The 13,829-nt window shown below is 45.4% G+C and overlaps 1 protein-coding gene and 1 long non-coding RNA gene across 7 annotated transcripts in view; one reads left to right on the top strand and one right to left on the bottom strand.

Annotated features, from left to right (window-relative positions):
- Opcml (opioid binding protein/cell adhesion molecule like) overlaps positions 1 to 13,829 on the bottom strand; it is a 1,141,264-nt gene that overhangs the window by 514,837 nt on the left and 612,598 nt on the right. For 4 of the 6 annotated variants that reach the window (XM_052755507.1, XM_052755536.1, XM_052755518.1 and 1 more), the window contains exon 1: positions 8,225 to 8,890. In XM_052755507.1, coding sequence (XP_052611467.1) covers positions 8,225 to 8,391 — 167 coding nt within the window. In that variant the 5' untranslated portion in view covers positions 8,392 to 8,890. The other 2 variants (XM_052755555.1, XM_052755526.1) reach the window with 2 other exon arrangements.
- The window catches only part of LOC128121111 (uncharacterized), a 75,667-nt gene continuing 71,404 nt past the window's right edge, over positions 9,567 to 13,829 (top strand). The window contains exon 1 of the long non-coding RNA XR_008222064.1: positions 9,567 to 12,931. This is a non-coding gene — a long non-coding RNA (uncharacterized LOC128121111). The remainder of the gene's footprint in view (positions 12,932 to 13,829) is intronic.

The following is a 13,829-nucleotide window of genomic DNA, read 5'->3' as shown; positions in this document are numbered from 1 at the left end:
ATACATATGTACCAAAATAAATAATAAAATGACTTTTTTTAAAATAAAAACATTTGACCAGTTAATGGCCTAGGAAATTTAGATTGGGATTGTAATACCCTGAAAACTGTGAGAGGACAGGCAATTGATGTGACAACTGCCCAGTAAACCACAGGTAATAGGAGATTTTGTTTGTTTTCAAGGCATAGTCCTCTTCTAAGGCCTTGCAGGTTTATTAAAGAGTCTTCAGGAGGAAGTAGCAGAGGCTCAAACTCTTCCTCTGGCTAACGTTCTCTTCCAAGGAAATGAGGCATGGATCCTGGCAGGACAAGTGCTGAGCAGCATGGAGCTCAAGGAGGAGGAGGAGAAGTAGAATGTGGGTGATATGGAGGCAGGAAAGAGGAACCATGGGAGGAAGGTTTAGATATGGAGAGAGATGAGAAGGAAGAGCAGGACAGGGCATCTGGAAAGATATAAAAACACCGAAGAAGACTGAAAAGGTCATGGAAACCTACCATTTTGTAAACTCTATGTCTAGCTTTATATGGCCTTACACGTGGGACAATGCTCCTCCCGGAAGCCATGGGTTGCCAAAGAAAAAGCCCAGTGCCAGGTGTGGGTGAACTCTTCTTGAGTTTTTGGTTGGGACTGTTTTCCAAGGACCCCCCCCCCCAAATAATACAGGTCATTGCCACTGCTCGTGGTTGCACCCCACAATGTGGTGGTAAGACCCTGTTGCTGGAGACAGCATATACGTTGGTCGCAGGGCATGGAGAAATCAAGTTGGTACTGACCAGGAAACTTTCTCTCTGCTAGCTAGCTTTAATAATCCTGGAGGGTGCTATGTAGACCATTGGGAGGGGGGGGGTCATCAACATTCTTTCCCTGTTATTAACCCTGTGAACTACAATAATGATCTGCGAGGGTACAGTAGCGATACAGATGTTTTGGGGTTAGTCAATGTTTTTTGATTGAATTTAAGGGCTGTTCCTTAGGAAGAAACATATGCCTGGTACTGCAAATCTGGTCAAGATCCCATGGTGTGGAACTTCACAGGACCCAGGGGTGAAACTACTATTATTATTTTGCCAAACATACGTAGTGTCAAACTGCTTTCTACATTCATATTTCTATAAATGTGCTTCTCCCAATCCTCCTCAGAGGCATTTCTTTATGTATTAGACAATATTTAATACAGAATCTCACAACTGATGAAAGTTGAGAATAAGTGTTCCTGGAGTTCTCATCCATAAGTGAGGCATTTATGTCATTTTCCCACAAGGCTCAGGGACCATCAGGAAAGAGAGAGTGGAAGGACTGTGCTAGCCAGTGTTAGGGAGAGCCAGAGTAAATTGTGTCTTCTGGACATGACAGCACCATTGCACTCATGAACCCATGACGGCTCTGGTTACTCACAAGACCCACACAAGATCAATCCAGTAAAGAGGAAGAGGGTCACAAATCTGCAACCCTAAGAAGCTATTAACAGTTAAAGGCTTCTGGGGGAAGAAGAGTAAGTTTTCCTTAAGGGTGCACCACCTGGTCAACCAGTAGATGTCCCCACACCCAAACTGGATGAGTGGATTATTAACAAAAGGGAAAGGGAGCCAGGTGGTGGTGGTGCATACCTTTAATCTCAGCACTCAGGAGACAAAGGCAGGTGGATCTCTGTGAGTTTGAGGCCAGCCTGGTCTACAGTGTGACCTCTAGAATAGCCAAAGCTACAGAGAGAAACTCTGTCTCGAAGGAAGGAAGGAAGGAAGGAAGGAAGGAAGGAAGGAAGGAAGGAAGGAAGGAAGGAAGGAAGGAAGACATGAAGTTGAGAAGTAGGGGTGGGGCAAAGGAAAATGGGACTAGGAGGAGGTGGGGTACAGAGTGAGGGTGAATATATTCATTCAATGGAATTCTCAAAGAATTAATAAAAAATATTATATTTTAAAATGTATAATACAAGATAAGCAGGTGTGGTTGGGGGACAGGACAGGACTACAGATGAGTCAAGATGCAGAAAACACGGTATCTCCTTTAACATAGACTCTGCTTAATTTCACTACATACATCATCAGCAAAGGCATCTTCCTGAACGGGGAACAGGAATAAACAAATATGAAGTAACCGTGTGTGTACACGCGTGCGTGCATGCGTGTGTGTGTGTGTGTGTGTGTGTGTGTGTGTGTGTGTGTGTCCCTAAACTTTATATATCTCAAGATTAATATTTTATTGCTAACTTAATAGGTAATGCAGATTATTGCTGATATCTTAGTCTAATTCCTTTCTTACATCTCATGACTGGGAAGTCAGCTTCCTGTTAGTGATAAGCAATTTGAAAAGTCATTACTTGGGAAGGTCAAATAAAACTGACTTGACTCTTGCCTTCAATAGTGTCTCACTACCCGATCCCATCAGATTCACAGCACACTGCATCCTTTGCTGCTACCTACATGGTGAACACAGTAAGAAGACCGAGGCCAGAGTCCTTTACTAGAAGTCAAAAGAATGGCAAGTACAGACAGAACTAAAGTGGACTCTATAGTCAAATTTGCTAAAAGAGGCCAGATAAGTAGCTAAGGAGCTCAGACGAGTTTATGAGTTTTCCAGAATCTTCAGGAAACCAAGAGTCTACATATTTAGTGCTTTCCACTGCCTTCACACAACTCTGGCCTTGGAATACATTTATCTTGTATATGGGAGTGAGATCCCTTCATCAGGTAGAGATGTCAGACTGTCACATATGAGGTCCAGTCCTGCTCTTCCAGGGCAACCTTGTAACATGACCCAGCCCTCGATGCACCCAGTCCTTCAGCAGGGCCATTGACATCCTTGTTCTGCTTATCTCCTCGTGAATTTCTGCAGAGACCCGACAGCCTTCTTCCCAGATATATTCTATAGCAGCTAGAAGAGTCTTCTGAACTCGCTGCCTGCTTGTTGTCTTGCCCTCAGGGATAGTAAAGACTTCTGCACGGTTTCAGATCACATTGCAACACTGGTGGATACAACTGTCCCCTCTGGCAAGTGATTTGAGTGGAATCCAAAATCCCTCAGGTTCCCAAGATCTCCGAGTGCTGCCCTTGAGTGTCCTACAGCCATGTTGTTCAGATATGAGCACTTCATTGCTGTAGAGGTAAGAGTACTTGAAAGGGGTAGGGCCTGCTAAGATGGATTAGAGCACTGAACTGTACTTAATCCTTGGTACCAGCCATGGTATCTGTATAGAACAAATACAAACGGAGCTCCCATAGCACATCCTGCCAATAACCACACAGGAAGACATCCTGTATACACAGTGCATGTCTGTTAGAGCAGAAGTCTGCAGCAAGTGTTAGTGGGATTCAACTGAGGGCAGTTCTTGACCACATGCAGAAGGCAGGAAGCTGAGCAGGAGTGAGAGACTAATGAGTTGTGTGTATGGATGTGGGTGGAGGAGGAGGTGGTAGACACGATAAAACTGGAATAAGCTGAGAATATCATCAATTGTTACCAAGGAGTTCCATTTAGTCTCAGTAGCAACTAGCACATGTAATCACCCTTCCAAATCTGTGGGTTCTACATCCATAGATTCAACAGCCATAGATAAAATACACTAAAAATAAATCAAGTGTATCTATACTGAACATGTTCTGGTCATTATTTGCTATGCAACACAAGGTAACAACTATTTACACAGCATTTACATTTTATTAGATTAGTAATTTGGAGATTATTTAAGCATGTGGGACGGTGTGCACAAAAAAATACACAAGGCTTTAATGTTAGCAGAACAACACTGTATACTTACTTTTTCTTACCTGATGTTACAGACAGAGCAGAAATTGTTCCTGTATGTTCACAAACATACTGAATGGAGCACGGTCAGACAGCCAGGGTAAGAGTCAGCCAGAGGTACACAGGCCCTGGGCTCTGCTCTTTCTAGTGCACTGGTATAGCTATGAGACACATACGTGTCATGGGGAAGATGTTTCAGCGCAGAGGAAGGGCCCTGGAAAATAACCTTGCTCAGATATATTCTAAGACAAAAAGCCAGTAGACGAGTGGTTCTCAGTTCTGGCTTACTCGAGAAATGTTGGAAGAGAGTTTTAACTGCTTGCATTCATGGCCACCTCCAAAGATGTCCATTCCCGTAGTCTCTGAGACTGACATTTGAATTTCATTTTCTAATTAATCCTGGGGGTGAAACGAGGAACCACACTCATGCTTAGCATGAACTCTATTCATTCTCACCTCCAAGGGGATATTTTAAATAGTGTCTCAATTGCCTTCACAACAAGAATCCCAGGATATCACCCACCATGAAGAAGGTTCCTTCTGGGACTCTACCTGCTGGAAGGTCTTTTCATGTCCTCATCATCCCAGATCAAGAGAACCACCTCACTGTCATAACCCCTAACTTTGGCACCTTCAACATTAACATTCACAGGTTTCATGCATGCTTTGAAAGACCTGATAGCCTTCCTAATTCATGAGAAAGGGCAAGCTGCAGTTAGAGGGTGCACAATACAGAAAACACCCAGCTCAACACCAGCACATTGTCCTTGGGAATTCCACTGTCCCAGCTGCTTTGGCGAAATCCTACTGCCCAGATTATTCTCTGTCAGTAGTTAAAGCTCACATGCTTGTTCCGAGTGGATTACCTCAGAACTCCAAATTAAAATGCAGGATAGTTTAGAAAAGAGCCATTAAGCATAATCCCCGATCAGCAAGCATGGATCAGCAATGGATTACTCTACTATGAAAAAGCAAGCAAACAAACAATAACAACAACAAAACAAACCATTTATTGGCTTTCCCTGCTACTTGGAACAAATTACCACAAGTACAGCCACTCATCTACTTTGGCATCCCTCAAAATATCCATGTGAACAGGAAAACAAAAACGGACAGAGGAACTCAAGTAAATCAAGAGGTGCCTGTGGCCCATGAGGAAGGGATGGCTGGCTGATGGCTGCTACTGAGATGGCTTAATAGATGCCAGCTGACCATGCCCAGACCTTGGGCACCCATCTGATTATGGGCATTGATTCAGACAGAGGACTCCTAGATACTTGTCATAGCTAATCTAACAGAAAGGCACAGAACATTTTTAACCCAACAGCACATAATTGTAATGAAATGATTCCGGCCAAGAGGGCCCATTTGTAATAATGAATTCAAATCAGATTCATAGAAGCTATAATTCAACCATAGAGAATAGCACCTTCATTTTCCATATCATCTCTCTTCCAAAAAGGCAAAATAACTCAATATTAAAATAATTATTTTTACTTTTCAAGCAGCCCTATGAAGTAGTTACAGGGATGATAATATCATCTCACTTATATGAAATGAGTTTTCATCTATACTGAAAACTTCAGGGTCTTGCTTTGGCACATCACTTCCGAAGGTCCCTCAGTACAATCAAAAGCCTGTCACAACAAAACTGATCTCCCACAGGAAGCACCTGTCTTCTGTGACTGGGAAACTTCTCATAGGAAAATCTGAGGGTCTATCTAGGCTTCTGGATTTCTTTACTTTACTTACTGGTCTCTGCTTCTTGTCTGACTTTGTTCAAGAATTAAGAATAGACTGGAAGACATGTGAACTGGGGCAGTCACCCTGGAGAGGATTTTCTAATGCTGATAGGTGTGGGTATCATTTATTTCATTGATACACTCTGAACACCAATTCCCAAGTTATAAATCACCAATGAACACTTTTTAAGGAGACTTAAAAGCTACTTTACATGCAGCTATAAGGCTGTGGAGAGAGCTGAGTGGCAACACTTTTTCCTAGCATGCATAGTGTTATAAAAAATAAACAGAATGTTATAATTTTTAGAAAGTAAAAATACTACCAAACATCACATGGTAGATTTTCCCGAGGCCAAGGCTGATGACTCTCATTTACTGGAGACCTGGCCTCTCTGTGAAACAACTGAGTACCATGCTCTTCTGATAAGGGAACTCAGCTGCCAGTTCATAGAGCAGACTGGAAGGAAAGGAAAAGGAGAGGGGTTGAGAGCCACACAAATCTGCACAGGACACTCGAGCTATTTTAAGAAATGCTGAGAGAGTAGCAAAGAAATCAAGCTATTTTAACATAGAGAATGTTAAGAATTAATGATGAAGGGGAGAAATGAAAAGAGTAATAGGGAGGTACCCCATAAAAGCAGAGCAGTGAAAGAGAAGACTGTATGTGGTAAAGAAAAAAAAATGGATACCTAGAGAGCTAGAGAGTAAGATGTGGACGCGGGGATAGGTTTGTCTACACAGGGAACATGTGCAGAAGAGAGAAGAGAGGCAAAATCAACACTGGGAATGTGCTTACTTCTAAAAATCCGCTACAACAATAGTCAGGTAACCAGCAGCAGTCAGAGTTGAACATGTAAGTTGTCGTTTTCCACAAAGCATGAAAAGCAACTATTCAGCTTTTCCTTTTTTATTCCCTTTCCCATTACCAAGCCCAGCTGTTAAACATTAGAATTGAAGATCATGAAAACAGGCCAGCAGCTCATAAAAAACAGTAGATGGAAGCCAGCCCTCTGCTGTTAGAACGCTCTTACTGCATCCCAGAAGGCAAAAGCTAAGTTTCTAAGTTTCGGGTTTAATTTTTAGGGGCAAGGGAAGGACAGCAGATTTTGTAAATGTATTGGTGATATCTCCCTTGTTTATGGAACTCTTTGTCTTCAACAGAGCAAGAAAAAGAAGTGTGTGGCTGTGTTCAAACCCTCTTCCCACTACTACTGTGGATCTATATTTCCTGGGTTCATATACATCGCGGTTATATATTATTGGCACCTTTGAACCACCAATCCCCTGAAAATGTGTATTCCTACAAATCATAACTCAAAGAGGAGACGTGGAAAACCTTTCTTGAAACAACAAAGTAAGGATAATGCACTTTCACGTGGTGCTACAAGCTAAGGGATGCTCACAGGGCCAGAAGCACTTGCCACTCATACTGTCTGTAAGGGACATCTACATTCTCCTTTCTAGGACTGTGCAGGGCCAGAAGATTGGGCTTTGGGATCTTTCATTAGCTGAAAAGAAGGTTCACCTAAGAACCACCCAAGGTAGAAAGAATCCAAATTTAATGTCAGGGTTCACATAAGGAACAGCAATGTCTCAGAGGCTCTTGTTTCCTCCTCAGGAAGAAGCTTGAGTCTGTGCTGGAAGGGCTCCACAAGGAAAAGCACAGGCAACAGGAAGAAGGGAACCCCACCCTCAATCTGTCCTTGCAGAAGCCAGGCATTCTGGCTGCAGAATCTGGGTCAGGATGTTTTATTTTCACCATAACCATCAAAGTCACAGGCAGGGCAAATGCATTCACCCTGTGTACACTGTGAGACGTAGTTAAGCTGGGACGTCCCCGAATCTGTCTCCTAGGACCAGAACCGCCTCATTAAAGGGATAAAAGATGATATCTGCTGAGCTGGTGGAAAGTGGTGGCTGCATTTTTATTAAAGTCTCTGCTGCAGCAGGCCCAGTCCCCAAAGGTTCATATTCCAAGCATCTCCACCCCTCTGCCTGGAGCATGGAAGTGATTCTCTGTAACTCATTAAGCTAAAAACAAAAAGCTTCCCTATTGTGCTTCTCACACAGGAATGATGTCGCTGCATAAATGCTACATGTTTCCTCTTCTTGGCCCTAGCACACAAAAATACAAAGGCCTCATAATTTACATCAGGGCCCAAGTGCACAGCACAGGTTTAGTTTGAGTGGCTACGTCTTCAGCAGACTCATAAAAGGTCGTGGCCTGGCACAGGAAATCTAAAGCCTTTAATTGTGAGATTACGCACCCCCCCACACACACACCCCACCTACCCACACACAACACACTTCTGCCAAAGATAGTTAGCTGACTATCCTGATGGCCATCCTATGCCATCACATCCTCCTTGTCTGGAAGAAAACTCCAAGGGTATTTAGATAACCACACAGTGTTTACATGCCAGTGCCCACAAGTCTCATCCAGTTGTCCACATAGTTATGAATCTTGCCATGCCATGGCCCCATGAATACATGGAGTTCCAAGTGTAGACTTCAACATTCCCTGTAAGACTGAAGACCACAAGAAGACCAAATGACAAAGCCATCCAAGAAACATGGTATCAACGAGCACACGACGCAAGTGGCCACTTCTTGGGCCTGCAAAAGGCCTCTCACGTGGTCCAGTGCCCCTCTTTCAAGCTGTCTTTTCTCTCTTCCTCGCCCCCCTCCCCTTGAAGCCATGTGCAATGGGTTCAGTCCCCAGATGAAGGAAGGCTCCCTACCTGAGGGTGGCGCTCTCCCCCTGCCGGACCGTCACGTTGTCCATAGCTTTGGGAAAGGTGGCATCTCCGCTGCGCACCGGCACTCCTGTGGGTACAAGGAACAGCAGCCTGAGAGACACGACCACGAGGCACTTCCAGGGCAGGAACAGGTACCCACAGACCCCCATCCTTGTCAGTCACAACTTCCCAGAACTCCCGCAGCAGCACGGTCCTTGTCCCCTGCCCTCTCAGAACAGCCGGAAGTGTTGTGGAGCAAAAGCAAAAGAGAGGGGGAGAGAGCAAGCCAGGAGCTGGGAGCGGGAGAAGGAGAGGCTGAGTCCAGGCTCTCCGGAGCCTAATAATTCTTCCTCGGCTCCAGCCTCAGCTTTCCAGCCTAGCAGAACCAGATGCCCCCTCCTGCATCCAAAAATGAGCTTTCTCGACGCTCCCTGGGGCGGAGGGAGCCCGCGGGGAGGGAGAACACGAAAGAAGGAGCAGGGACGAAGGTCACAGATTGTGCGTTCTCTGCCTCTCTCGGTGAAGCTACTTTAAGATTCAGTTGGGCGCGTTCTGCAGAGGTCTGGCATCAAAAGTTTATAACCCAAAGAAGGCAAGTGTCTCTGACAGAAAGGAGATGTCATAAAAAGCTCCTGCTTCAAGGAGAGGAGAAAATGTTTTTATTAGATCACACACATGTACGGATAGAGTTAGAAAACAGCTCCAAGTCTCGCATCTGGACCCCAAGGCGATAAAAAGTTGCACACGGAGACCCGCAGCCGGCTAGCCCGGATCCTCCGCTCTCAGGCTGTCCTCCCCGAAGCCGGGTGGGCGAGTCCCGCCAGCCCGGCTCTAGCCAGCCCGCGGAGCGCCGCGGCAGAGGCTCTGGGCGCGGGGAGCTGAGCGGACTGCGGCCCCCGCCTCCTCCGGGGACGCTGCACGGGACGCGGGGACGCGCGGACGCCACGCTCAGCGGCCGCCCCCGGCCTCCGCGCCGCCTTCCTCCGGGGAGCAGCCCCTACGCGCGCGGGCCCTGGTCGCCAGGGTTGTCATGGCAGCAGCTGCATCCCTGACCGCCACTTTCTCCGGGTGTCGACTCGGAACCAGCCGGCTAGCAAGCAGCACTGGCTGCGCGCTCATCCCGGCGGGTGCGGGGCGCTGGCGCCCACCTTAACCCCCGCCGCGCCGGGACTGACGCTCCCACGGAGGCAGGGATCCCTGAGGGAATGTGCCAGACGCCTCAAGGGGCTCCACTCTCTCCTTATGCGGAGAGCAAGCTGAGGAAATGCTGAGTCCCTCTCGCTGCCTCCCCTGATATGGGTGGGGAGGTAGAGGGGAGGGCTGGAGAAGGAGTTCTGGGGAAGGCAGCAAATTGAAAACTGACACTAGCACCTTCGTTCCGCGATGCCATGCAGAAGTTGTCAGACCCCGCCCTGGAGAACTGAACTGCCTTCGCCACTCCAGGAAGCTGAGCCAATCTGAATGCCCACCACTCTGCATCTCTTCATCCAAGCTGTAGTCTTAAGGCACAGCTTTCCTGAGCCTATGCAAAAAGCTGGAATAAGCTTCCTGCTCTGATGGCCTACCTAGAAACACTTGACTCCCATCCCTTCCATGTCTGTCTCCCTGGCTGGCAACTCTGAAATTCTTACAAGGCAACATGCAAAATAGTCCCCATTATCCGTGTGTCTTATTGTAGTAAAAAGGAAGAGCTGGGAAAATCACGTGGAGATCCTAAAGAGTAGGACTGATCTTCATAAAATCCATCTATGACTTTATGATCGCAGGAGAGGGCACCATAATAGTGTCAGGAGGGGACTCCGGGATACAGTGTTCTTAGAGGGCAATCTCGCTGTTGCTCTGGGCTCAGATCCATCTCCTTCAGTCTAAACCCAAGAGCGCCAGCTTTCCTTGGGCCTGCCATTATTCTTGCTTCTGCTCTGCCTGGGAGAAGCCTCCCCTCGCTGCGTGGCTCTCACGCCTGTATCCTAATTTAATGGTTGCTATGCGCATCTGCTCTACTGTATTTTTTTCTCGAAGCCTTTTGTTAAATTAGGCAGGGCTCCGCACAATTGGTGAAATGAAATGTAATTCAAAAATAAGCATTAAGCTCTTCGTGTTTATTACTTTAGTTGCTGAAGGATACAAAGGCATCCTACCTGCTCTCATTTCCAAGGGACTGAGCAAAAATGAATACTGCCCCAGTCTCACTTGTAAAAATGCTTACTTAGCTCATGTACGTTTTTTGGCCTTAAAATTTTAATTAGAACATCTTACCTTGGACGGAGGACTTATCATTAGTTTTTATCAGCTATAATGAAAACCATATCAGAAGAGCTTTTACACAGACAGGAGCAGGAGGCAAGGCTCCTCCATGAGGTCATGGGCTGTAAGACTGAGAGAAGTAATGGTGCAACCAGGGGTTAGGTGATTCTGGGAGCACTACCAATATTTGGGGATCACCACTTCTCTCCCAGGCCCCACTCTCCCCTATGCCCAAGAAAGCTGAGGAAATGCCCACCAGTTTTAATGACATTTCTCTTCCAGATAACAAATCTGAGTTTTCTGTACACACATAATCCCTCTGGCCCCTGTGATGCTTGCATCCAGGATGAACAGCTGGAAAGGCTCTCTTACCAGTGGTACCCTAGATAGGGCTGACACTGAGGTCCTGTGCTTAGGACTCCTTCAGTCCCAGCTTTCGTCTTGAATGTGGGTGAAGATACAGTGGAGCCTGAGCAGGAGGCAGCTCTGAGGTCATCCCAGTGCTCAGTGGTGGAGTGCTCAGATAGTCTCAAACACCTACTGGTCTGGTGTCCCATCAGAAAGTGAGAGCAGGACCATAGTTACACTAACCACAAAAGGTGGCTTGAGACAGGAAGAGTTATTGGAGACTCTGAGAATGGAGAAAAGTGCACAAGATTCCAGATGGAAAAGGGATCAGTGAGACCAGTAAAGAGCAAAAGCAGAGATAAGCTGAAGTGAGGAGAAACATCCCCAGTAACACACACTGAGTCTTTTGCTTGCGAAGGAACAATCCAAGAAAGCTACTGTTTACCAGGCTAGCTTTCTCCTAGTAATGGCATCTGAGGACCCAAAGAACAAGGGAGGGGATCTATCCTGTCTTGTTACAATGGTTCCTGGTTTAGTCTCGATGACAGACTATGGGATCTGAATTCACAGACTTGTGAGTCAGAGAAGGAACTGCAAAAGTCTGGTCTATGTGTTACTCTCAGTCTGTCAGTCTACAGTGTTGGGGGTGGGGGCAGTGGTTCATTTATTTGTAAGGCACCGCTATGGAGTAGCACAGTTAGGGATAAAACGTAAGCTTACATGGGAAGAAGAAACAGAGTGGAGGTTTACAATGAACGTGAGTAAGTAATTTTTGCCAGGAATATTTTGTGGAAAGTTATGGCCATTGACAATGACAGGATAGGCCCTTTATTACACCTTCTTGGATATATGAATTTATATGTAAAGACAAATTATCATTATGATTGGAAGACTGGCTTTGAAGTTGTGTTTTCAGTTCAAATACTGAGTCCTCACGTCTCCATCTGTGTAACTCATACCAAATAATACCTATTTCATCCAAAGGGTAGTGAGCAAGAATGTGTTTGTGTGTGTGTAATGAGAAGGGAGAAAGTCCCCAGTGTACTGACCCTTAAAAGAAGAGTCTATTATTTATAGTCCCCAAGAGAAGGGCCACAACACCCCAGTATCATATGTAGGGTTGGTCTGCAGATAGAGAAAGTAAGAAGAAAGTTTGGCAATAGGCTTTATTATGGTTTCCATGGGAGGGGCTGGGCAAGGAAGTATGGAGAAACTAGCATGCTTACGAGTGGATAACATTTTGGCAGGCTATGTGAGTGATCTTAAGTGATCCTGAGCTTGGTCCTGGTTTAGGGTAAGAAATGGTGCCATGTTCTATGAGGATGAGACAAAGAAAGTGGTTCTTCCATCCAGGAATAAGACAGTACTAAGAGAGCCAGTGTCTCTAGGAATAACAAGGTTTGATCTTATACATGTCTGGAGGAGCTTTTGATTAACCCTGGATGAAGTTAATGCTTGGCAGGCTGGGAGACATCATCAACATACTTTATGGTTCTATAGCATGACGCTTATTTTCATGTAATAACTGTGACATGGAGAAAGGTATAAGGGAAATGACATAAAGCTCCCTGTCCAAAGGAGAGCTTCAACTCACCTACACAAGTTTTGTTACCTATGACAATTGGTAGCAGAAACACAAAAGATAGATCCCGATTTCAGGGACTGTAGTCAGCATTAGGCAAGGAGATCACTGGCTACCTGGAGAGAAATGGTTCTGGACAGATAGAGAAAAGGAATCCTGGCAGAGGAGATTGAGAGAAAGGAGAAAAAGAGAAGCAGAGGGAAAGAAAGGCTGTGAAGAGTCCTGGTAGCTTCCAGATGAGAACTCCCGTGACAGGTGGCAACTTGAACCAGCAGGTGGTATCTTCAGCCTGCAGATTGAATGGTCCAGAGAAGCTGAGAAAGAGCAAGAATCGTCATGGCAAGAAAAGCTTGTCACAGACTAATGATGTTGGTTAAACTGGATGAAATGGCTGGTGAGGTGACATACCCATTGTTTTCCTCCCTAGGTGTAAACTGTGCTTGGTGATAGATGATCAGCTATGTCTTGGGAAAAGCAACCCAGTGGAAGTGTGCCCTTGACTCATTCCACAGAAAAGACAACCAGTCAATGAAAATGTTGAGTGAAGACTGTCGGGCAACTTCTGCTCAGATCCTAAACAAGTCTTGACTGTTGATACTTAAGGGCAACAATGCCCTGCTTCAGCTGCTGATCCTGTGTGCATGCATGTAGGCATGCATGGCTGTGTGTGTGTGTGTGTGTGTGTGTGTGTGTGTGTGTGTGTGTGTGTGTGTGTGTGTGTGTATTTATAAGTGGTATTACAGGCTGTGCAAACTGCCTCTTGTCCTTGATGAATCACACAGCAGGAGATAACCAAGGCAAATGAAAAACAAACTAATTTTAAAAATGACAAAAACCCTTAACTCTGGAGGAAGTATATAGGTTATAATTCGGTAGGCAGGGTATGTGTCTAGCACACAGGAATCCCTGGGTTTGGTCCCAGCCTCACATGTTCTGGGCATGGTGACACATACCTGTGATCCCAGCATGAGGAAAGAGGAAGAAAGAAAATTAGGAATTCAAGTTCATTCTCTGCTGCATAGTGAGTCTGAGACCAGCCTGAGCTGCATGAGACCATGCCTCAATTTTTTTTCCTTTAAAAAACCCTCCAGCACTATTTTCAATTTGCTCACACGTTAAGTCATTTACTAATTCTGTAAATATGATTACATGTCTATTTTATGGTGGACAGTATTTAAGGGTCTGGAGAGGCAGTAGTCCATGAATAGCATAAATATTTTTATGTACTTTTCTGCAAGGGTGTGAATAAGTATTGAGGTGGGAAAAAAGATTATGAAAAATAAGTAAACAGACATATTTAGATTGGGCAATGTGCTATAAAAAAATGTTATTGGAGTTGATGGGATGGAAAGGATGATAAGTTAGGTAGTTAGGGAAAGCATCTTTGAAGAGGTAACATCTGAAGTGAGATTTGATTGGCTATTGGATCCAGCC

This window comes from Peromyscus californicus, unplaced genomic scaffold, assembly GCF_007827085.1.
Source record: "Peromyscus californicus insignis strain IS unplaced genomic scaffold, ASM782708v3 Scaffold_11__1_contigs__length_118956290, whole genome shotgun sequence".
NCBI classification, from domain to species: Eukaryota; Metazoa; Chordata; class Mammalia; order Rodentia; family Cricetidae; genus Peromyscus; species Peromyscus californicus.
The sequence above is the reverse complement of the archived record's forward strand: the minus strand, read 5'-3'. Positions and strand labels throughout refer to the sequence as shown.